Raw genomic sequence first — 25,272 nt, 5'->3', positions numbered from 1 at the left:
AGATGTGCCTTTCCTTCACACAGAGAGGACAGTGCTGTCTACCTGTCGGGCCTGGGAACTGTGGGACTGGAGATGTACGAGCAGGTGCCAAAGTTGGACGCGGTGATTTTCCCAGCAGGAGGCCACTGTGGCCTGCTGGCAGGGTCAGCTGCTGCACTCAAACACCTCAACCCACGTATTTCTGTAATTGTAAGTTTCCTTTCACCTAGAAAGTGTTGAATTTTTGATACCTTTTACCACAGTTTTTTTTTTTGTTTTGGTTTGTTTGTTTTGTTTTGTTTTGTTTTTTGTTTGTTTTTTCTCGAAAGGCAGTGGTATCTAGTAATATGCTGGCAAGGACTGCCAGGGGACAGGGACTACCTGTGTCCACTACCCAGCAGCAGACCTGAGAGCTTAGGATAAGCCTCCTGTCTCTTGGCTGGATTTAAGAAAAAATCTGAGAATGCTCTTCCAAAGCAAATGACATCTGTTTCTGTGCTTTGAATTGATTTCTTACTGGAAATGTTTGACCCTAAAGATGCCACAGGGTAAATTTAGTGGTAGCTTAGTAGTTATGGTAAAATTTCTTTAAATTGATGATTACTTATTGATTGTTGATTGCTTAACGTTGTTATTATTATTGTTATTTTGCTGTGGCCAGGTAACTTTCAACTTCAGTACGTGTACTATTGTTTTCTATTTTAATGTGAACGCTTCAGAAAAGGAGAGTTATTTGTGATCGAAGCTGGCAGACGTCAGTGTGCTTAAGAGGGATATAAACACACATAATACAGCATTGCTGTCTTGAATACATCTTGGATACATTTGACTTACACTTAGCAACTTCTGCTGCTGTAATTTATAGATACATTTGACATTGCAGATGTAACAGATGTAAGGGAATCTTCCTGTGTGGAAGGAAACCGTAACCAACTTAAACATCATATATATATATATATATTTTTTTTAATTTTTTTTTTTCCAAACATAATTCTCTCCAGAAGTGATGAGGAATGAGACAAACAGGTAGAAGAAAAAAAATCTAGGAACTTTGTATTAACCATGGAATGTATATTTCAGAGCTATGAAATAGTACCGGGATGGTTGATCAAGATTTATTTTTCCATCAACTTTTTCTGTGAGGGAATTCTTACAAGACTGTGATCAATTCCACCCCCCACTCCAACCCCATTTATTCCTGGGTATCATCCCATACATAACAACTAGATTAGCTTTTTCATTATCATCTTCTATGTCTTTTGTACTATTGAAAAACAATATTCTTGTAAAGATGAAAAGCTTTTTGCAGTTTGTACTCAATTTTAATTCACTTTGAATTTTCTCTGGAAACTTGTTCTAAAAATTTTCCTCATCCCTTTTAAAAACTAACCTACATGGACAAGATTATGTACATTTCAAATGTGAGTGAGATTCAAATTACCTTGTTACTAACTCTGAGAGGAAACTTTTTTGGTTATAACACTGCCTTCTGTTAGAATTTGATCACTAAAAAAGTGACATCATTTGTATTACCCAGGGTGTTGAATCTGAAAGTTTCCCTGTATTGCAACAATCCCTAAAGGCTGGCCACCCCGCTGAAGACCAGGCTTGCAGCAATCATCACTTCTATGGAGGTAGGAAAAAAATGGATTATTCTTGTGGAAGTAAAATAAAGGTTGTAATTGATTTTGCCAACCTAGTCATGTTCTCTTCCAGCTAACTGAATTTTAACGTATTTAAACAAAGTCTTGTCTGAATATATTTCACAAAATTTAATGTATTTTGTAAGAGCAGCTTCTGACACACAAACTGCACCCCTCTTCAAGGTACAATGCTATTTCCAGTGTACATGAAATGTTCAGGTGAGTACTTAGAGATATGAGAGTAGTTATGTGACTGCTGTGCTCACAAGCAGTAACTTAACCAGTGAAGTCAATGGGAAAGCTCTTGCCTAGAAGACTAATTTTTGAAAAGGCAGAAAAATGTAGTGCTTAAATATTTACACTTGCAAAAATGTCCTCAGGATAACAGCATTTATAAACAATTCAGTTGTTCCATATAATCTGCACAAAAAAAAACTCAGCTGTTAAGCAATTTAAGAATATCCTGTTTACCAGATGTTCAAATCCCCTGAAGCTTTAGGTTAAATGTGAGCTTTATAACCAAACAACTTAACTCTCTCAGTAAGTTCTGCCTGTCCCTGCACTCCTTTTCTGTCATGCTGTAGCTTGCTAATTCAGTGGCACACTTGGTGGTTCTTCAAGGCCTAGTTGTGCACTGAGAAACACCAGGCTGTAGGATCACTCATGCAGTAAGGCAGTGCGAGTGAAGAACCAGGATTTTTGTAATGGGATCCAGAGTGGCAAAATCTTCCTGGAAGATCCTTGGCCTTCTGGTACCAAACTCATTTTTGTCATGTAAAAATCAAGCTGCCTAAGATTATAGGATAGCAACATGATGCAGTCATTAAGGACAAAAAACAACGTCAGGACTCTAAAAAATGTTGGACTTTTCTAGAGCAGCCAGCTTCACATTTTTGTATTTTGAAATTGCAGATGTGAGTGGACTTTGCTTTGGCAGCAATTCTTTGCAGCTGACTGGGAAACTTGTGGATAAAGTTGTTGCTGTGAGGTAGGTGAAGAAAAAACACCAAAAACACCAAAATAAATAATATTGGGTGAACATTGCTGTGTATGAAAACTGTGCTGTACCTGACACTGAAGACAGTGAGTTTGTCCCCACTTAGCTGACCCCTTTGGCCAAAACAATTTATTGGCTGCTAATAAACACTTCTAATTCTTCACCGAAATACAAGTTCCAATAATATATTTACACACTATAATTTAGCTGGCACAGTGGTTCTAGTAAAAAATAACACTGTCTTACAGTAATAAGACTGTACATTCACCCCCATCAGCACAGCTTTCTATAACACCACAGTGGGATCATTATGTACCCAGGAGGACAGAAAGAATCCCTTCACACATAAATGTATTGTCTTCATTTTTTGGTAGTTCTTCTGTTTTGTTTGTTTGTTTTGTTTTGACACAACTCTTTCTCCACCAGAGAGGAGGACATCCTCATTTCCATGCTGAGACTGCTGGAGTATGAGCGAGCCACAGTTGATGCAGAAGGGGCCATTGGACTTGCAGCACTGGTTGCTGGGAAGCTGCCTGAGTTGAAGGGTAAAAGGTATTGCAGCTATTGCAAATGGGACTCAATAGGGAATTGTGGCAAAAGCATGGGGCCAAGTGCCTTGGTCATGGGAAATGGAGGTACTGGTTTTATGAGTGATGTGGCAGTTTCTGTTCCTGCACTGCCAATAGGCTTATCCATAGCACCTACTTCAGGCTGAAGAGACCACTCACAGGTCAGAAGACCATGTTGAACTAGACAAATGTCAGTGTTCTCAAATGACTGGGAGAAAGGCAGTTATGCACATCTGCTATGAGAGCATCTTGCTCTTGACAGCCTGCTGCCTTCTCACATCCCACATGTGGAAATCAACCCCATCTGTAGTGGGACCCTGCCTCCTGAAAAAGAAACAACTTGCTAGCAAGTGAGCTGGGCTGTCATCTGCAGTCACTGAGTGACACTTGCCTTCCAACCCCAAGAGCTCCTGCCCAGCTAGGATTACCCTTGTGTTTAGCGTTAACTGTGTGGGTAAATCCCTTCTTGCATCTGGGCTTCAGCACTCAGTACTTAAGCAGATTGAGCCTTGACTCAAGATACAGCCCAGAATGTATTTAAATATACATGTGCTCAAGACAAAGTTTCCAATATACAGCATTGGATGCTAAAATGCTGCTGAGGCAGTTGCTCAGATAAGGCTGAAAATGTACAGAGCAGCAACAAAATTCAATTCAGCACAGCTAAAATAAAAGAGGAAATGCACAGGTTTGCCTCTGCAGAAAGAGATTATCAGGGACTAACCGTGTGGCTCTTCAGTTGCTCTTCAAACATTTCTATATTCATTTTGCAAGGTTGAGGTGGGTTTAATTAGTGGCTACAGAAAGCATTGAGCTGTTAAGAGCCCGAGATGCAGAATTTCTGGTGAAAGTGCTGTTCCATTTTTTAAATTTGAAATAGACCTAGAATTCTCCAGCTAATTATCTCTAACAAAACTAAATCCCCAACAAATACCAAGTCAAAACAAAACAGCTTCAGACGATCTAATACAGCCAGCTTCTAGAGTCCCACAGCCCACCCACAGTTGATACTAAGAACTAGGAGCTCCTCTGAAATGTAATATATGTTTACGAAAGCCTGGTCCCTGCAAATGTTAAGCTGATATCGAATTTAATGTCTGTGGTTTATGACTGCTTTGCACAGAGAAGCGCTAAGAAATAATCCTATTTTCTTTCTGCATTTAGAGTGGCAATTGCTATATGCAGTGGAAATGTGGAGTTGCATTTGCTGCAGCAGTGCATAGCTCGTGCCCTGACCCTTGATAACAGAGTGTGCAGATTTTCCCTTGTGCTTTCTGACTGCCCAGGAGACATTTCAAAGCTACTGGAGATTCTGGCTCGGGAAGAAGCAAGGTAAATCCAGTATAGTAGTAAGGAAATGTAGTCACTGCATAGCACAAAGATTATTAAAAACTTGGACGTATTTCCAAATGTCCTCTGAAGGCAAGTCCATAAGTAACTAATTAATCAGTGTTAATTGTGTTATGTTTCAGAAAAAGTTTTTTTTCCCCTTCATTTTGGTTCCAAAATAAAAGCAGCTTCTCACCATTGAATAAGTATCTGACCCACAAAGCAGTAAAAATCGCTACTGTTCAGACATTTAGATAAATTGTTTATAATGACAAAGAATTGTTATGATCTCTATTTTATCCCTTAATTTATCCCTTATTTGATTTAGAGTTTTGGATATCAAGCAAGAAAGAATGTTTGTGACGTCTGAGCTCTTCAGTGTTGAGGTAAGACAATTCCATTCTCTCTAGCAATGCTGACCTCCCCTTGTTTTTCCTGTTTTTCTATAATCTTTATACAACAATGTGGAATTTTGGGGAAGTCCAATAGAGTGTTCACAATGATTTTTGAGAGCAGTGTAATAGATCATTTCTTCTGTGTTACACAGCTCCTTGCCTCACCACTTAACAGGTATATAAATAATAGAGGACCTGTTTTACCTGTTATTGTGACACGATCTGTCCAGATGTTAACATTGCAAACCTTCATTACATGAATAGTTCTGTGACAGAAGTGATGAGCAATCTGCAGAATCTAGAACTTGAAGAGCCAGCTGTGTAGGCTGGCTGTAATTACTGAAGACCAAATTGCCTTAAAGCAATGCAGAGAACACCCTTACTTTTAAGGAAACCTTATTTTTAACTAGGGCCACGCTTTTGTACCCTATCTACAAAGAGAACAGAGTAAAGTCATTATTCCTTTGGTGAATATTTGATACAATCATAGAATCATAGAATATCCCGAGTTGGAAGGGACCCATAAGGATCATCAAGTCCAATTTCAATAATGGTGAGGAGGTATTATCACCTAATATGATCTCTTAAAAGGATCATTCATCTCATGACATATCTCTTATTTCAACTGGTTTAGCAAAGGTGTGGTTCCACTGTTTTCATGCTACTACTGTCCAGGTCTAATGTGACTGTGAAATCACAGGTGGAAGGTTAGGGTCTCCTTCAGTTTAAATTCTCTTCCCCCATGGCTCACACTGGATTTCCATATGTCAGAGTACTGCACCCTAATTTACTTGAGCCCATAGGAAATGACTTGTAAAGTCTTAGCATTGAAACAGAGAGGTAACTCTTAGCAAATCATACAAATAGCAAATTTGGTAGCCTTTACATTTTACATCTATTGAAGCAGATTAGATGGCCAGGAATATCTAGACAGTAATGAAGGTCAAAGCTAAGAAAAAAAAAAAAAAAAATCATCCAACATCACCAGCTAACTGGATATAGAGATCTAAAGGATTACCTATTTTGTGGGAGGAAACTACAGCTTGCCTCTGTGAACCTTCCCTAGCCTTTATTAGTAACGTCTCTCAAATCCAATATGGGAAAGCCTATTGCTTTAATAAACATTTCCACTTGTAAATTTCTTTACAGCTATTTAAATCCCTTTCATTTCATGTTTTTGATAACTTAGAAGTAGTCAGTGGGCAAAATCAATAAGCTATCTAGTGAGGTGAGGTATACCTTTGTTATATAATCATAGAATCATTAAGTTTGGAAAAGACCTCCAAGATTATCTGGTCCAGCCATTATGAAACCATGCAAGTCTCTGCTGTAGATTATCACCTAACCTCCTTAATGGGTCTTTTATTTGGACTCAGGCAACTCAGCTGAAAAAATATAAATTTGCACTCATCTAGTTTCTAGAGAAGTCTTCTCATCACTGAAACTACAGCATGAGCAGACAGGCAGGTACAGGAGGGCTTCTGGAATGGAGCAGCAAGGGCCTGCAAGGTCATGAGGCGCTCCAGCAGCTTGGCAGAGAAGCAGCTGTGGTGGTAGTTTTCCCTCTGACATCAGTCCTGTTTGAAGTTACGGGGTTGTCTGGCCTCTTCCCAGCTATGGTTTTAAATAACTCAGAAGAGACCAGTGATAAAAAGAACATCCATCACACTACTTTTCCATCTGACTGCAACAAAATATGAATTAATAAGTAAAATGTTGTTTTTTCTTTATGATAACATTACACATGATCCCAGCAGTGCTCAGGTTCCTGGCTGGCTTTGTGTGGTGTAATACCTGCTGTTTGCATACTGTTTATTCACTTTGAGCCAGAAGTCGTTTAATTATTTTGGTCTGTTCTGGTCAATTTGAGTATTCCCTTTAGGCCAGCTTGCATGTTGTAAAAGAGCAGAGGAGAATATTTTCCACTAGAGTTCCCAGTTGCAAACATATTCCACGTTATTGACCTGTTGAAAGGATATAGATGAGCACATAGCTGTCCAGCTACAGGAAGGATGCTATCATTCATAAAGCATTTCCTTCATGACCTTGGGCAAGACACTATTTCCCTGCTTCAGTTCCCTGTCTGCAGGAGACGTTTGGAGTGCAAAGTCTGACAATATGTTTGTTCTGAGGTGCTCCAAAATAATTCAGTCATTTAGTTTAATGGCATTCTACAGCAGACTAATGTGGTACAGAATATCCTACTCCAATTTGAGGAAAAAAAGAAACTCAGTCTGAGGAGGCCAAGAGTAGATCTGCTTGATTATTATCTGACTTGTGTAATGCTGTGATAACTTGTTTGTGCTAGTGCTCACAGGCCTGAATACAAGAGTGTGCCAAAAGATAAGGGCTTGAGTTGCACAAGATACTATGCTCTTCTCAAGCACTGCATTGCACTGACCCTGGGGGCTACCTGCAGCTGATCCCGAAATCATAAACGGAAGTGTTGCTGCCAGATAATTGGCAACGTGCAGTGGGAGTTTGCTGTATAATTCAGAAAATTGCCTAGTTGTTGATCTTAATAGAAACAAAAAGCCTTGGTTATTTATAGAACTGAAACCAATACATGTAAATGAAGTTATCGTTTGTAACTCCAGTCATTTGCTTACAAACAAACCTATGCTTTTGCTGAGCATGGTGTATCATGAATATTAAGTTATGTGAAGAGCTGGAAACTAACATCTTAAAAGAAGGCGAATATTGTTTCTAAAATTAAAGAAATGGGATAGAAGAGTGCAATGGATGAGTCATGGATTTAAGGAATTGCACTAGCTGGTTGGCATCAGCCTTTACACTGAGCCTGGAAAAGCACTTAAGGCAAAGATTTTGATTGAACAATGCTGCTCTTACTTTGTTCACTAGTGTTGCCTTATAAGGGCCACCCAGTACCCTTATCGGCGTACACAAGCTACAGATATTGGGCACCAAGGAGTTAAGGGGAACACTGAAATAATTTTGAGTATCTGGGAAAATATGATCTAAAAGACCAAGTGCCCATAGGGAAGACTTGGAGGTAAAGGGGAGCAGAGGTATTCACTCTGTTGCTCAAGTTCTGGAGCATAGAATTTTGTAAATTTCTTTCTTTTGTGAAGTTTAGAACTTTACTTTCCTTGAAATTGAATTAATTCCAATTAATGATTTTAATTTATGCATATGGTTTTAGCATTGCACAGAGTGGTAATTTTTGACTGATCTTTGCCTATACATTTTTTCAGTCTTTGTCCCGTTCCCTCATGTTTTCTAATTATTTCTATTTCACACATAGGACAGCAATATTCAGTGAAGACTGTTCTGTCTTCCATTATCTGTAAGCCTGCTATAAAAACAAAACAAAACCAGATTAGCTAAACCCTTAGGCTGGATTACCTGCCACAGAGAGTAGAACTCTAAATGCAGTAAGAGATTCATCTAGCTTGTTATTTTAAATCTTGCAACAGCTTTTAAAAATATTACTGTTATTATTATCCAGCAAGGATGTGATCTGCTTGGAGAGAAATGCATAAAATGTACTATTTTTTTTTTTTTTTTGATATGCAGACTAAAGGTCCTGCACAAACATGGTTCTGCAGTCAGTGAGAACTCTGCTGAATCTAAAAACCTTGGTCTACTACTGTGGGCTTATGTTTTTTGAAATGGAGTTGAAGTTGCCCAGTCAAATTTTGTCTAGTTATCCTGCATTTTGTCTACAGTAAAAGAAACATCAAGGAATATGTTAAATAAGACCAATTTGCAACACTTACTTTTAGCTCATGAATAGGTTCGTAACCTCCTGTAGCTAGCAGCACGTAGGTAAATGTTTATCCTAGATAAATAGAGGACTCCTTTTATACCTACCCATGAATATAAGGATTACTCTGTCAGACACCCATGTAAATCATCCTTCCCAGGTGAAATGAAGAGGAGAGAGGGGTTCTGTGAAGATGAAACTGCAGCGCAAATTGGCATAATCTGTGCAAAAAAGCAAGTTACCACAGTCCATGTTCTTGCCTGCCTCGTTGTTTAGATCTCTAGCTGTCATAAAGCATAGTGTGATTATCTCTGCTCCTACTGTGAGCAAGTGTTCTCCCTTCCCTTACTAGACAAGTGTAAAAGATCAGATAAATTTCTGGAGCAGTTTGTTGTTGTTATTACTACATTTCTGATACGCTACAGCACATTACTAGCCATTATCACGTGTTGGATGCTGTGCATGCACAGAAAAAAAAAAAAGACATTTATCCAAAATGCAAGCACTCTGGCTCTAATCTCTCCAATTCTTTCTGGCTTCAATCATTAGCAGAAAATAAGGACAGAGAGGAGGAGAGTTAGCACTATAAATCCCAATTTGTTCCTGTGTTTGCTCCCAGAGCAGAGCATTTGTTTGCTGCCAAATATTCCAAGCTGAACCTAGCAAGTTCAGACTGGTTCCTCGAACAACAATTGATTTGCTGAGGACAGAACAGGCAGGACTGCTCGTGGGGGAGGGGGTTGCTGCTTTTTTTTTAATTACAGACTCTGTGAGAGATGAGTATGTGCTCTTGAAGATATGACTGCAAAGCTTCAGGGAATTTATACAAACTATGGAGTAACTAATGGTATTTGGTGCTTTGGTGCCAAGATATCCTTTGGATACTTTTCCCAGTGTTTGTGTTCTCTCCTCTGCCCTCATTATTAATTCTGTCCTCCATGACTATCCTTTCCTTGAGACAAAATCCCACTTTTTCAGAGGAGAAAGAAATTTGCATCTAGCTTGTTCCAAAGAATCACAAAAAAAGAATAGAACCATGTTCAGAAAAAAGAGGCAAAGAATTACAGAAACAGATCAGAAATATGTCTTATTTCATGATGCGTTTCAGAATTAGTTTCACAGTTAACTGAGCTCATGGCTGTTTATTGGTGGTAGTATTATGTGTTCTCTTTAAATAGTTCTGCTAAAGGGTTATTGTTATTTTAAGCTTATTCCTGGAATTATGAATTCTCTAAGTTCTTATTAAGACATGTCCCCATAAACAGATTTGAGTTGAGACAATTTTATTTCTGCCTTTCTGCTTTCTCTGAAGGATATAGTTCTGATAGGAATGTTACACGTGGCATCTGTCTCTAGCACTCTGCCTTGAAGTTATCATGACCAGTTCTCCTGTTCTCTGTCGGTTGGCCTGTTAGGATAAACTCTCTGTTGTCACACTGACTTATCTTGGATCCTTTTCTTGCTAGACTGCCATGTTTCTGTGAGGTCTTTTTTCCAAGTGGCACTTTCAACATCAGTAATAATTGCAGCAGGGTCAGAGGTGACTTAATTTAGTAGTCTAAAATTTTGAAGTGAACTTTTTTACCTTCATATTGGTGCCTCACCTGTGATAGAGCCCAGATTTTATGGTGATGGGGTAGAGATGTGAGCATGTAAAAGAGGGATGAAAGAAGAATTGAAAAAATGACGTTGACATTATTGTCTTCAGTGGCTGAGTGAGAGGATTGTCTATTGTAAAGGCAAGCAAAGATTAAAAATAACTCTCAAGTTTAGGTTTGCCTGGGTGTTGTTTGAAGTAGCAGAAGAACAACTCTAATAGAGAACTAGAAGCGATGCAATGAGCAAACAAAAAAAATCTTGGAATAAAACAGTAACAAGGTGTGTGAATTGAGGAAACCAGCCAGAATACTGCAGAGATGGTAAGGAATTGGGGGATGAGTCCATGAGAGAGAAGAAGAGGAGAATATAAAAGCTTGAAGGATGGAGGTTCTGGAGCAAACGCTGCTGAGAAATGTGGAAATGAGGTGAGGCAAGAGTCAGAGAGAGGTGAGGTGGCAGCAGCACCAGATACCTACCCCAGGGAATGGAAAAGAGAAGCTGCTAATGGATGACTTCAGGGAGGCCTCCGGGAGACCAACAGCAGAGAAGTATTTGCCCAGGAGCTATCTGAGGGTCAGCCTATCTTCTTCAGACTTTTAAGACAATAAAGCAGGGAGATTTTTAAGATCATGCAGAAGAACTGGAGGAGCCACAGAGTTTCTATAATATCTTTTTTTTTTTTTTTTTTTTTTTTAATCCTACATAGATAGGGAATGTGAGGTCCAGAGTTTTTTATGTCAAGCTGATCTTTATGCTTTTACGAGCACACTTTAGGATTTAGCTGGAAATGCCTTTGTCTGAGAATGCTGCCATGCCGTCAGGAATGCTCCTAATTCTTTTCCCAGGTTACCTGCACTGTGGAGACCAGAGACAAAATGCACACAGCCCAGCTGAGGAACGCACTCCTGGAACGCTACCCAACAGCCACGTGGACAGAGCGGTGATGAGCAAAGCACAAGGGAAGGGGCTGAGGTCCTTGGACAAGCATTTTGCAGAGCACTAATCTTGAGGCATTCAGAACAAATATTATTTTTCAAGGCTGAGCAGTTATCAAATAGTTTCAGGATATTTATTTCCTGCTCAAAATGTAGCAAACATCCTTGGAAATAAAGTTGAACTTGAAGCTTTAGCTTAGCTAAGGGAAATTTCATAGTCTCTGCCAGTGTTGGAATTATCAGCTGTTTCACTGGGTTTTGACTAGTGTGTAGAATCCAATGGCATTCAGTAAATAAACAGAGAGAATGCATATTTTTTATATCTGAATGTAGGCCCCTCAGAGGGCTTTTGATTTTGATGCTCCTAGTTAATGCAGCTCCTGCTGGATTTTGCCATATTACTAGTATAGTCACTTTTCATTTCCAGGCCAGAAGCAGTTCTTCATTTCCTGAATCTGCTTCATGGGATATATACATGTGTGCGGGTGAACATGGTTGCATTTGCGTAAGAACTTTGCTATCACGAGGAAAAATGATGCTAATAAAATGTAATTTAAAAGAAACCCTTAGCAGATAAAAGCTAATACTGTATTTTTTCCCCAAAGGAAAAATTACCCTATTTATAAAGTAAGGTTCCGGAAAATGTTGCAACAATTAAAAAGGAAGAAAAAAAAAAAAGGTTTTCATGTGCAGAATATAAATGTCATTCTTGCTCCTGCTTTTGGAGATGCAATGTAACAATGAGCCCATGAAGCAGCTATATTCCCTTATAAAAAGGAGCCTCTCACCCTTTTGAGTTTTCTAATTGGAATTTCACTGATCGTCTTAGTCTGTCTAAAACAAACTCGATCCATCTCACCTGACAGATTAAGTACGATGTCAAGAGTGAAATATATTTAAAGATCACAAGTTACTAAGCAAAGATGGCTCAGGGAGAAGAGGAAGCCCGAGTCTTAGGCCAGCGGCTAATGCAATTAAGGAAGAACACATTGACCTATATACCATTTTCATCGCTAGAGATGGAGACCTACTAATAAGGTAACATTGTGGGATGGCAAGAGATGTAAGAGAAATTCAGGCCCACCTCTAAATGTGTGTTCAGCAGTTGCTTTTCCACGTGGGCAAAATTCAATTAAAGGTTGTCTGCAACAGCAGCAATATAAACTATTCCATTCATTTAAATTGCACCAGATTTGACCCAAATTTTGGGTGCAGGTATTTTAATGTGAAGTCTCCTGTCTCTAGAATATCAAGATGATAACTAAGTATATAAAATAGATACTGTATATTTAGCAGAGCTCAACTCAAAATCCAGCAAGCTCAGAGTGTCCTCACAGGCAGCGTGGGATCAAATCCATCCGGTTCCCATGTGCAGAGCCAAGTGAACTATTTTTCAGTGTCTGCGAAAATGAACTTTTACTATAGCTTTTAGGGAGAAAGATCCTACAAGCCCATCATGACCTTCCCTTGTTGCCATATTACAACTGATAAATTGAGTTTCCTTCTGCAGTCCTCCCCTGTAGTGAAGCATGTGCTTGTTAGGACGTGTCCTTTCCTAGTCCTGCAATGTGGAATTTCTGTCTCTAGAGCACAAACAAAAAATCACATGTGGAAAACTGAAGGCCCTGGGGCAGGCAAATGCTCTTTGTATCCTCTCTCAATTCTAGTCCATCTGTCGGATAGGAAGAACATCATCTAAAGAGTTAGAGCAATCTAATCAGAGGGTCCCCATGGACTACAAAGAATGAACTTCATATCCATTCTTATGCATATCTTACTTGTATCATGTCTATTACTTACAGATAACCACCTATATTTATAACCTAACTTGTGCCTACAAGGTGGGATTGATGAGGGCAGCATCTTGGCTGTCTCTGGTATTTTTTTTAAGAAGTAACAGGCTATTTGTTCTTTCTTATTGTGGCTCAGAAAGGAGCAGGAGTGGAGAAGAGACTCTCACAAATGGTGGATAAATAAGAGAAGTTCGCTGGTTTGGTATGTTTTTTGAAGGATCATGTTGGTTTGCAAATGAACCTAAAAAAATATCGATACCCCAACAGTTATTTTCTTTCCCTTCCTGCTAACCACAGCAACGAGTGTAGGACTTGGTCACCAGAACGTACTGTAAATCAGCCAGTCAGACACAACTCCTTTTTTCAGTCACAGGAGTTTAAGAAATTTGTATAGAAATACATGATGATGGAACACATATTGAGTACTTGTTGCTTCCATTGAAACAAGTGATGAATCACATCATCAAAGAGCAGATTTGGGGATGTAAGATACACACACACACATACACACACACACGTATAAGGGTGTAATTACCCTCTCATCTCTTTTGGCAAACCTCTCAGGAAATGTTGAGGATGTCTTGGATATTTACGTGAAAAGAAAGTCAGGCTTTATAACCAAAGTTCTCAGTAGTGGCCAGCAGCCTTTGTCCTCTAAATTCTTGATTTATTATCATGCATTATCCTGGATTTTATTTTTCTAGAAGCTCAGAGTATTAGGGATTTCATTTCTAATCAGAGGTAACTGCATTTAGCAGGTCTTCACGTAACAGGGATTAGAGAGGTAATAGGTTGAGCATCCAAAAATCAGTGTGGTCAAGATCACCATATGATCAAACATTTGTTTTGGAAAAAAAAAAAAAATTATTTGTTTAGTATGTCACATATGACATATGCAGTTGGGTTTTATTGATATTGTATTAAGTGTAAACATAAACTGTAAAATATTCTTCAGTGGCAAAATCCTTATATGTTAAAATAATGATACCAGAAGTGATCTCCATTCTGTACTGCTTTTACGCAAGTCCAATGGCTTTAAAGGTAAGACGAAATACTTCTGGGGGGAAGAGGCATTTAAATGAATGTATGTGATTGGAAAGAATACTGAAATATCTGTGCTGCTAAACTTTTTGCATTATGAAATATAATAGGATTGTGGCATTTTGAAGATGTACTTATGTATTTTAAAATGTTTGATTTAAAGAAATATTTTTATAGAGTGTTCTTATGTATCTTGGAAAAAAAAAAAAAAAAAAACTAAAGATTATGTAAAAATATCAGCAAAATTTAAATCTAAGCATTGTATTTATTTTAAAAATAATAAAAATGACGTTATGCCGTCTCAGCAATGAAAGGTTTATCATCCTCTCATATGGTACTGGTCGCAACCCTGCATTAAAATTTCAGAGTTCATTTGTTCCCTTTCTCTGTTGTTGACATTGATGTGAAATTCACAGCTCTCATGCAGGATGAGCTCTGGGCTGCCAGGGAGGTGACCCAGCAGGCCAGGATTGTCCCTCTTGCCCTGTAGAGTGGCACAGGAGCCTCACAGACTGCTCACCAGTGTGGTTGGACAAGCATTGCTCCTTGCTGGCTTGGCAAGCAATTCTGCTTCACATACTGGGCCAGGTGCAAATGCTGCCTTGCTTGTACCCAGCTGTATTCCTGGGCAATGTGTCTGGGTACAGCCTGGTACAGAAGTATCCTAGGCTGGGCCTGTGTGGGTGTACTAAGTCCTTATCCTATCCTATCTTAAAGATACTCATCATGAACATTGTGAACTTGGGTAAACCAGGCCTTCAATTGCAGATTGCAGCAGATTCCACCAGCTAAAATACATGTTCATGTCTCTGATGGAAGAGGCTGCTTTGATCCAGTTAATTCTGCTGGAGGTAAGCCACTTAACTTTGGGAGCATCTGTGAATGCAAGGTTTGCCAGGGTCTCAGCACAATTTCTTCCAAGGACTGATGCAAGCAACGCATATCTTCTGCTGAAGGTCTCTCTTCCCACACTGACTCCTAATTTCTCAGCCAGGGCCTGTTAGTTCTGCATTAACATCTAAAACGCTGCCAGTACATGTTTACATAGCATCAGGTACCGTTCATCTCTCCATACAGGTAGTACCTTGCTGTTTGGCCTACTTTTGGAAGATTTGGAAGCACATGTTCTTCCTTCGCATGCCACAATGCAGTAAGTGCAGTTGACATGCTGTATCAAACTGTTGCTAGATCCAGAGATAGGCATGTGGTTTAGTGGCCAGAAAAGGAAACCGTAAGACTCTTGGTTTGGCCTTTAATTATTGATGGTCATTTATTTGATGGCCTTTTGTTTTTCTGTCACCTTCTTTGTTGTGTGTTTAACTATAAGCAGACTGCCACATGTAGGATATTGAACTTTACAGAGTTTCTTCTATTACGAACCTTTGCTTTCATGCGTTCCTAACTTGTTGCTGTATCCAAATGGAGGAGGAATCCTGCTGAATTTCATGCCTCCCTGAGCTGATGCATTTCTCATCGCTTTGATGTGCTTTTGTTGGTGGTGGTGGTGGTAAATAAAGCTGCAGCAAAAGTTGTTGGAAAGCTTTCTTATAAAATCTGAATGTTTGAAGTAATCCAGTATTGAGCACACATAAGATCCCTAAGACCGTAGCGTGTGTGTCTCTCTCCAAAGAAAGGAAGAGCCTAGCAAGTCCTTCAGGGGCAGGGTTGAATCAACCACACCTGAGTGCATCCACAGAAAGGATATGAGGGGCTTGTCCTGCCTCACGGAGAGGAAGGGTGTGTCAGTAAGGGGTTTCAGCTGTGCTGGTGGTGATGGCTGAAAGTTCTTCTAAATACAGGTACTCATATTTGTTTGGTGTTTTTTTTTGTTTGTTTGTTTTTTTGTAACTGTGGACTTCTTAGTCTCTCATGCCTCTGAAGCTTGTAGAGGAGAATTGTTTGTTCATGTTTGTTTTCTTATGGTAAGAAGTCTAGAGGGTCGTAAGAAGGAAACTTTAACTTCTGTGGTTTCTGAAGTCAGAAAGCTGGCCTCCCTGTCTGTTTTCTCAAGGGGCACTTAAAATGTTTTTCTGGAAGTGAGTACATTGGGAATACATACAGCTGTGTTCCTTATACCTCTCCCTTCCTTGTTTCCAGTCATTCAGGTACTGCAATTGCATGTAGCGTTGTAGAGGTCTCGCAAGGGCTGTGTGGTCTCATAGAGTATGGAGATGATGCTCTACTACTGCCTCTCCTCTGAAGAACAATGGTGAAGGAAATGCTGAGGTTCCCTATCGCCCCTTTTCTTTAAACAAACTGCTTTCTTCAATGTCTCCTTGTTTTCTTCAGTTCAGGACTACAAAACCATGATAACTTCTTGACCTGTTCATGCAGGCATCAGTCTGAATAAACACTTCAAGATAAACCAAATGTATAGGTGTATGGCAATACACCAAAAGTTTTTATTAAGTCCTCAAATGAGCAGAGTCATTAATAATAATAATAATAAAGCACCACTACAAAAATCTTTTTATTTTATATGTGGAGATCACTTGCTGGAAGGCAGGTGGATAAAACTGTACAAGCCTGTATTCAATAAGCAAAAAAAAAAAAAAAAAAAAAGCAAAGTTTTTTTTTAAACTGCTTATGCTAGTAAGTAGTGAAGTGAGGCTCATGGCTTCAGTAATGAGCGCTCATTTACAACAGCTATGTAATCAAAAAATGTGAACAGATGTTCTCCTCTCATTATTAAAGCATGAGCTATAAATAGAGAAGAAATATATAATTTGAATTATTTCGTTCATGAAAACATTACTACGTTAGTTACTTTTTCCTTTGAGAAGGTCAGTTGTCTGGAAGCCTTAATATCAGGGTTCTGGGAAGCACCTGTTAGCTCCCTGTTTCTCTAAAATCTATTGTATTGACAGTCTGCCATCGTTGCTATAGAGGTCAAACTTACTGCAGACTACAAGATGGCCGTTTGCCCTGCTTTAATTGGAGTGCATTGCCATTCAGGAGATCAGCTGTCCAGCCCCAAGGCAAACTGAATATGTTTAATGAACCAACACTTTGGGGATTTCCAAAGGTTGGCCTGGTTGTTTCCTATTGTGTTTAGAAAAATCTAGGTCAGAATGGAAGAGTGGCAAACCAAGAAAAGAAACCATACTGTGACTGAGTTTTTTCATTGTTCCCTTGCAAAACTAAGCAAAAACCCTTAAGGTTTTAGAAATAGTTCTTGTAAATAAATGGGAGACACCATGCAGGTCAGATAAATACCTTATTTAGGTAAATGCCTGCCAATAACGAGCACTGTTGTCTTGTATTTTCCTGACATCTACCTTATATTATTAGCATAAAGCATATCTAGTTTTGCACATGGGCTTTCATAGCTTTTTTTTTTTTTTCTTATGGTTTCAATTTGAAATGTATGGTTAAGCTGCATTTATTTCTCTTTGGTACTATCAGCTGGCTGACTGGCAGAAATATGCATCCTGAAAATCTTTTACAGTGTCAGCTTAGCTTTGTTGCTGGCTTGCCTTATTATTTAGCAGTGTTCTTTACCAGTGAAAGTCCTTCTGTCTCATATGGTTTCATTTTTGGTGAGAAGTAACATTTTCAAAACTTTAAGTGAAGTACTAATGTGTATTTTCTTCTGGAAGGCTGGGTGGGCTGGATGTAGACATGGAAGATGGTTTGAAATCCAGCCTAGATTTTGAGCTGCTGTAAGAACATAAGGACACGCTTCTGTTGCTTTTCCCTTTTGTTGTAGAGAGGGTATTTTGATTGCAGTGAAAAGAACTGCTCCAGATGATTAAGAGTAACGTTATATCAGGATAGCCTGGAGAAGTGCTTCTCTCTGGCGTAATCAGTGTTGTTTCCAAAGAGCCTGTTGCTAGCCGTAAATGTCTGACAACTTCAGTGAGTTGGTGACTTAGATTGGTTCTTCTGCAGGCTTTTTCTTAGCAAATAATTTTGTGAGGTATTATGTTTACCTTGCTGTGATGTTAAGTTCACTATAAACAAATGTTCAGAAATGGGATCTCCAAATGACATTGCATCTTTCTGTTCTGTGGGTTTCCTTCTTTTCCTCATGGGTACTTTACGTTAAAAGACAGTCAGTACTGTTTATCCCATACTTCTCAAATTTTTTCAGTTAGTTATCTCAAGGGTTTCAAAAACATGAAAAGTCAGGCAGTGCTGCTTCTTGCAGCATTGGGTGGAAATGCATGCATGAAAAAAAAAAAAAAAAAAAACTTAACAGGTGGGAAAAGTGAACTCCTGCCAAGCAAGGGCAGAGAATAGAAAATGCATGAAAGTAGACATGCACTGTAGTTACACTTCCAAAAAATCTGAAAAGCAATGCCTGACAACCTCCAAGGAGCTGCTGAAGTCTGCCAAGTTAATAAATAAAAATGGAGAGTCTTCAAAAATACCTGCTGATGCAATGGTCTCACTAATAGAAATGTTTTAGCCTGATACTACCTTGTAACTAATGGCAGTTATCAGTTGACTAACTTTCTTCTCTTATTGCTTCCTTGTGTGGCACTGAGAAAGCTTTTACCATTGCCTCTTTAAAAGGAAGCCTTTCTAGTTGAGTTGAGTCTAGCAGACAGCTGCTAAATTCTCCAAGCTATGATTTACCTATAGCCCTCCAGAACCCACCTGAAAGCTGTGATGGTTGGCATCAGGAGTGGTGTCCCAGCCAACTGGTGCTGGGAGGGGAAAATAGCTTAGTCCTTCTTTTACAGCTTTAGTGATGGAAAGTGAATAGTGGGAAACAAGTATACAAATCACTTGGTAAGGACCAGAGAAGTGATCAAGACTTTTTGCTTAACTAGCCTCAATGTTACCGTTATACCTCCTCCTCTGTACAGGAGCATCATCATGATAATATTGAACCAAAGCTTTTATGCCTTCCCATTCTTAAGAGCTCATTAAGCATTCAATTAAAATTCATCTTCATATACCCACTAGTTATACTTCTGCATGTTTTAGTAGCAGGGAGATTTTTTTGGCAGAGATAAAATGTATCAATACCTCATCCAAGCAGATATTCTGGGCTTCTGTGGGATTTGCTTTGGAAAACATACAGCCAGCTAATGCTGTGTGCTGCAAGCATAAATACTGTTATTAGTGTAAAGATGATGCCTAGATAGGTGAAATATATTTGGTATAGACATTTATTCCCAGCATAAGCTAAAAAAAAAAAAAAAAACAAAAAAAAACCAACTCTTTACATTTTTTAAACTTTATTCAAGGATCACAGAATAAGAGAAAAGGTTGTATGGTAAAACAAACAGAGCTCAGGTTCTTGACGTTCCTGTCAATTTCTAACCACTAAACAGAACTTTCCACTCAAAACAACTATTAATGTTATCTGTGGGCCACTGTCCAAAAAAGGGAAAGAAAGAAAACCAGCAATTTTAAACCCATCAGTTCTCCATGCTCTTAGTAGCAGCTGAAAAGCAAAAACTTCATGTACCTGTACTTAATAAGACTTCTCTATCAGAAGTTTTACAGTGTAGTCTGTTTGTACTGGACATGGTATATATTTACTTGTTACTGCTTTTCTTTAGAGCAAAACCCACCTCTTCTTATCTTTCTTTTTTCTTACAGTGTCACAGATTGTGTGGTAAAACTTCTCCTCACATCATAGTTAATATTATAAATAATTACTTCTAAAAGTGTTAAGACAGGCTAATTCTGGTTAAAATAGCGAGAAGTATAAAACAGACAATACGATAAAAGGGCTCACTACCCATACAGAAAGTACTCTGAGGGATGCTTAAGATGGTCTCTCAACCAAGATTTCAGTGTATGAGTATCAGGTAAACAGTCGTGGGTGTTTACTCAGTATGCATATTTTTCATTCACCAATCTAGAAAATTTTCAGCTAGATTTTGAGATGTTAATTGCTTGTGCTTTTTCTTGGATAATAAATTAGTTCTCAAAAAAGCTACAGGATTCTTTTTACGCTCTATGGAGAGAATAAAGTATACTAGAGAGACTACACTCTATATACTACAGTAACCCAAAGATTAAAATCTTCATTCAAAAGATGAGGTCATGCTGCATGAAATTGAAGGCACATGTATTAAACCAAGTTAAAGTGCTTCATGTATCCCTGCTCATCACTGTACCTCAACCTGAATTGAGACTTGGTATTTTTAATGTGCCTGCAGCAATGAAGTGGTCTGTCCTTTGTGGAACAAAGTAAGTTAAGTGAACAAACTACAGAGACCAAGATCTAACAAAAAAGAAAAAGCTAGTAAAAGGTCCTGTGGAGTAAATGGAGGAAAACTTAAATCCTACCACAAAATAGGTGCTAGTTGCCTTGTGGCTGCAAATACCTGTTCCTCTTGTAGAAGAAACTTGCTCTCCATGAAAAGGTTGTTCATCAATCACTGCTACCAGCTGTCAGGGATTTTTCTTATCAATGATGATCAGAGTATGCAATCAATGCCAAACATTGCAAAGGAGCAACCTTTGGCTTCTTGCACAATAAAGTGGATTAAACTTTGGAAGTGCCATGACTGAAGGGCTGAACTTCTGCTGAAATATCCACAGGGCCCTATGAAATATCATGTAGATTTCTTCTTAAGTAAGAGGAGAGTTACTTTGGTAGAAGGGCATCGCATCACATAGCAGGAACATAAGTTAGCTAATTACAGGTTATTTTCTGAAAAATGAGGATAAAGAATGTCGAAGGAGGTATCTTTCACAGTCTTCTAGAAGTGCTTCTTGGCTGTAGGTTTGTAAGACACCAGAAGACCAAAAGAAGCGTAGCCGAATAGAAGTGTCTGAACGAACCAATGAAACTGAACTGCTGGGTCAGTGATGCCTTTAGATCTGTAACATTAACAAAACCATAAAATGTATCAAAAAGCTTAATCTTGCAGGCTACATTTTATTACTTACTAAGGTCAGATATTGATATGCCAGAATTGATTAGAACATTTGATCTTAGATTACTGTCACTACTGAGAGCAAATTTTTGAAAGACTACTAACTGAACACGCTAGTACTTCAGATTGCAGTGGATTTTAAGCTGTCTACAGAACAAATGTTTTTATAGATATCATGCATAAAATTTCCTCAGTAATACACTATCTCCAATTTCTGTCTATGCTATGTGAAATGACTTGTTCTGTATGACAAGTTTACAAACTTCAAAGAATCAAGAAAATAGACACGCCTAATACTAATCTACCTTTGCTCTTTACACAAATCCATATATACCTTCTTGGTGATGATAGTCTGGGTACTACTAGGACGAATTGGCCTGACAATTGTTTAGGTATCACTATGCCATGCAGGATGGCAGATCACTGTTGCCTGAATTTGTTGCTAGAAAAAGGTACAGAAAGATCAAGAGACCTGACTTGTCATTTAAATAGCACCTGTTTTTTTTTTTCCCGTATGTTACACAAAGAGGTTGAGTGATGCTATAAAGAATGTCTGTAAGATGACTTATACTCAAGTAAATGCATTAAGAGTTTGAAGCAACAGTCACGCTATCTCAGTCTAGCAATATAGTCATGCTTCTTATCCCTTAAAAATTCGATCACGTTGACTGTCTTGAAGACAACTGTCCTTCTCAACCAACAATGTGACACTCTATCCCCACACCCTACCGTTGTTGGGAAATATTCCTGGATTTACAGAGAATAGAAGGATAAACATGATAGTCAACAGAACAACTGGTTTCACATTTCCAGTGAAGAATTGTTGAGCCTAAGTGTACACATTAATTTTAGAAGGGAGCTCCCTCTACTGATCTTTTCTAGAACAGTTCAGTTGTTAATTGTGTCTACACAGACCAAATTAATGTGTATGAAGTGTTGATTAACACAACATTTCTTACTATTCATTCTTAAGTTTTCTTACCAGCTGTAGAAAAACTGTTTATAATCCCAGCTGCAGTGTTTTCAAATGAGTACAGAAATTTAAAAACTAGGTCTTAACAATTGTACCTGCTTCTATAAGGCAAGCTTACTTGAAAAGATCATATGCAAAAATACAGGCCAGAAGCCAAATGGAAGTGCCACTACTGATTAACATGTGTATACCTACCTGCTTTCTAGTTCTTCCTCATGCCTCCTTTGTGATGTTCATAAGCAGACATCACCATGTTTTACATCAGTAAGAAGCATATAGCGTTTGTGACTAGCTAGTAATCCAAGTCAATGTGCAGGTAAACTCATGTTCTTTTTCTTATGGTCTTTAACACTGCTCTGCAAAAACTTCATTACTTAACTTGATTACAATAGACCCATTTGGTATGGTCAATGGTAATGAAGCGTCCTCAGGTTTAAAATCACCTTAAGCCCATATATCTGAAATACATCTGTAGAATCAGAGTTGAAGTTTTGACATAAAGCTATAGAACTTAAGTTTGGAGTTTGGTAAAGAGTTGATTAACAACTCCTATTTCGTTGAATGTTTTATGCCTTGAGAACCACCTCAGATAGCTTCAACAGAATAAAATCCCTCTGATTCCATGAGATGTTATCCGAGAAGCTTGTGACAAACAGGGCATTAATTAAATCAAGTAGAAAAACATCTAGTGTTCACAACAGCAAACTGACTTGCCAGCTACTATGTAGAGACACAAAAATCAAAAAGAAATACTAGCATGAGAAGTAGCAACGGTATTCTTCTGAATTACTACAAACTTAAGTCAAATGAACACAAGGATGATATGTGTGGACTGCATGCCATTTCCAAACAATTTGTTCTCCTAATCTAAGACTTAGTTGGCATTACTTTTCAAGTCTGATTGGTCAATGTTTTCCTCCACTTGCATATATAATCAGATCTTGCATAGTCCCAAATAGAAGTATCCAATTGTATTTTCACAATACAGATAGAATTTATTTAAGCCGCTAATTAACAGTCTCAAAATTTTGTTAACATCTGACTGAATTTAGACATCTATTTATTTTTACCCACTGCTTTCTGAAGTGCTATGTTACCCAGGATCTGACCTAATAATGAAGAATAAGAAACTATGCTTGCCTATTATATAAAGAATGATTCTCAAAATAAATAAATACAAAGAACAGTGAGTTCAGAGGCAGGCAGGCAAGCTTTGGCAGACTTTGCTGCTGCCAGTTCTCTAAGTTGCCAACCCCCCCTTTTTGCTACCCAGTACAGCAGTAACCTCTTATGGAGGACAGCAAGCTATCACTGCAGCAAGAATTTTATCAGCATCCTCAGAAACAATATTGTTGCTTATCACCACCAAAATCAGTCTGTAACTTATGTCACTTGTATCAGAAATCCTTTCCAGAGCATTTAAGGTGAGGGAGGGGACCAACTTACTGGCATAACTTAACACCATACAGGGCTTCTACTAGGTGAATCAGCCAGGATACATAGAACCTGATAAAAAAGAAAACATGTTTTATTTTGTTGAAAATTAGGTGGAAGACTAACACATCCAAAATGCATTATGCAAGGAATATCAAACTGGACACAGAATTGACTCTACATTTTAAGCTAGAAAGTGATGTGTTTATTATCTTAGGAGGAAAAGTATTGTCTTAAAACTGCCTGAAGTCCACTGAGAAAGTTAACAGAACACATAACGTGGCAATCAAACTTGATCAGTAGTGTTTTGTATAGAAGCTTTTTTGAAAAGCTATGCAGGATATGCAGTTCAGATCAGTTCAATACCTATGTGAAAGCAATGATGAAGGCTATCATCTACATGATGCATGGTAAAATAAGTGAGACAGTCTGAGGATTCCCTTTACATGAGAGACCTGGCTACAGGGAAGTGTATTCCAGCTCTTGTTGAATAAGGTAACAAAACGTGTTTTGTAACCCAGCAAAGCTAAGCACTACACAGTGGCTTCAGCAGACTATTTCTCAATGGACAGGATAAGTTAGTAACGTACCCAGGAGCTCTATCCTCCTCCTTTCCCTTTTCACTGTAACAACACCGATGCCAGGCTGCAAGCCGATCGTTTAAGCTTTCAGCCAGGTCTTAGCCTCTCTGGTCTTCCACATGCCTAGCACCCCCCTCCCGAGCTGTAATGAGCTCGCAGGCAGACCTCTTTACATGTAATTAACAGCCGGGTCACAGCAAAGCTCCTTAGCGCAGCCTAAACAGGGAAGTCCGAGACAACAAGCGAGGTGCGATAAATCAGAGCCAGATGTAACTTACGCGTAGCACACCCACGTGTGGTAGTGCTCTGCGATATGGCGAAGGAAGGTGCCAAACGGTCCCAAATAGCTATAAGGTATGGTTGAGGGTCCAAGCGTTACCCACTTGGAAAAAAAAAAAAAAAAAAAAAAAAAAAAAAAAAAAGGTTAGCTGTTAGCTCGCTGAAACTGCCCCTTGCACGTTGGCAGCAGCCTCCGTGCCCCCCTCGGCCCGCCCCGCTCCCTCGACGCGGCGCCCGCCTTACGCCCAGAAGGATCATGCCGCAGGCGATGGCGATCATCCAGAGCAGCCGGGAGCGCTGGAAGTGGCAGCTGCCATCCTGCAGCCGCTCCGCGCCCGTCCCCGCCGCCATCCCGTCGCCTTGCTCCCCGCCGTGGGCCGCCACCGCCGCTAAGGCGCTGCTCGGGGGGGGCGGCACCGGACGGGCGGCGCCGCCACCGCGCCCGGCCCCCCGCACGTAATGGCGGCCGGGGCGCGCCTCAGCCCGGGCCCGAGCAGCGAGCGCCTCCCAGCGGCGATCCCCGGGGCAGCGGGAGGGCGGCCGCTGCTCCTCCCTGAAGGGCTCGGCCCTTCTGAGGGCGTTTGGTTACCGAGGTGTCCAAGCACAGAGATCCCGCTGCCCCCTGTCGGTCCTGCTCGCTGTTTCTTAGGTGCTGTTAGGCTGGCGGCTGGCACTGGGGAAGTCTTTTCTCAGAGTCTAGCTGTAAAGCTTGATCATGTTTCGGCAAAGTGCCTGGATCTATGCCTTAATGCCTAGGCTCCTTTGTGGTTTCGACACCAGAAGATTTGTCGGTAATTATATTTATTCGCAAGTGTAATCTGAATTGGAAATTACAGTTGCCAACCAGTACTGTGTGAAGTATTGAAAAATGCTGGGCGACGATAGGCTAGGCTTGATGAATTTACTTCGTCAAGGTTATAGGAAATAAGACTATTTCTTCATGCTTTACTTCCCCAGCCTTAACTTGTGAGAATTCTACAGTTTTAGTGTTCATTTTTCTGATCAGTGTCACAAAGTGACTGAATTAAGGCCTGGCAGCTCCCCACAACACACTACACACCAAAATGTCACCAAGGCCTAGCACCAGCAGACAGCACAGTCAGTTCTGGCCAGGCCGCATTTAGATTTATATAGTTTGAAATACATATCTCTG

General features: G+C 39.5%; 2 protein-coding genes across 4 annotated transcripts in view; one reads left to right on the top strand and one right to left on the bottom strand.

The window, feature by feature from the left end:
- Positions 1 to 14,520, top strand: part of LOC311211219 (L-threonine ammonia-lyase-like) — a 31,984-nt gene extending 17,464 nt beyond the window's left edge. For 2 of the 3 annotated variants that reach the window (XM_084289805.1, XM_084289804.1), the window contains 7 exons: positions 24 to 189; positions 1,517 to 1,613; positions 2,535 to 2,610; positions 3,046 to 3,171; positions 4,353 to 4,520; positions 4,846 to 4,903; positions 11,084 to 14,520. In XM_084289805.1, coding sequence (XP_084145931.1) covers positions 24 to 189; positions 1,517 to 1,613; positions 2,535 to 2,610; positions 3,046 to 3,171; positions 4,353 to 4,520; positions 4,846 to 4,903; positions 11,084 to 11,182 — 790 coding nt within the window. In that variant the 3' untranslated portion in view covers positions 11,183 to 14,520. The remainder of the gene's footprint in view (positions 1 to 23; positions 190 to 1,516; positions 1,614 to 2,534; positions 2,611 to 3,045; positions 3,172 to 4,352; positions 4,521 to 4,845; positions 4,904 to 11,083) is intronic. The other variant, XM_084289803.1, reaches the window with a different exon arrangement.
- A 4,669-nt stretch (positions 14,521 to 19,189) lies between these two features.
- Positions 19,190 to 24,556, bottom strand: TMEM254 (transmembrane protein 254). The gene is made up of 4 exons (XM_084289994.1): positions 24,363 to 24,556; positions 24,119 to 24,222; positions 23,272 to 23,331; positions 19,190 to 20,796 (listed from the first exon to the last, which is right to left on the bottom strand). Exons 1-4 carry the CDS (start codon positions 24,468 to 24,470, stop codon positions 20,676 to 20,678), a joined length of 393 nt encoding a protein of 130 aa, XP_084146120.1. The 5' UTR covers positions 24,471 to 24,556; the 3' UTR covers positions 19,190 to 20,675.
- Between the last annotated feature and the right edge of the window lie 716 nt (positions 24,557 to 25,272).

Source organism: Netta rufina, assembly GCF_964035555.1.
Source record: "Netta rufina genome assembly, chromosome: 7".
NCBI classification, from domain to species: domain Eukaryota; kingdom Metazoa; phylum Chordata; class Aves; order Anseriformes; family Anatidae; genus Netta; species Netta rufina.
The sequence above is the reverse complement of the archived record's forward strand: the minus strand, read 5'-3'. Positions and strand labels throughout refer to the sequence as shown.

Bases quoted from the DNA above. Each gene is read 5' to 3' on its own strand.
- TMEM254 (XM_084289994.1), bottom strand. From the start codon at position 24,470: ATGGCGGCGGGGACGGGCGCGGAGCGGCTGCAGGATGGCAGCTGCCAC. The intron at 24,223-24,362 runs GTAAGGCGGGCG...TTTTTTTCCAAG, and splicing joins GCGGCATGATCCTTCTGGGC to TGGGTAACGCTTGGACCCTC. The intron at 23,332-24,118 runs GTAAGTTACATC...CTTTTTTATCAG, and splicing joins CACACGTGGGTGTGCTACGC to GTTCTATGTATCCTGGCTGA.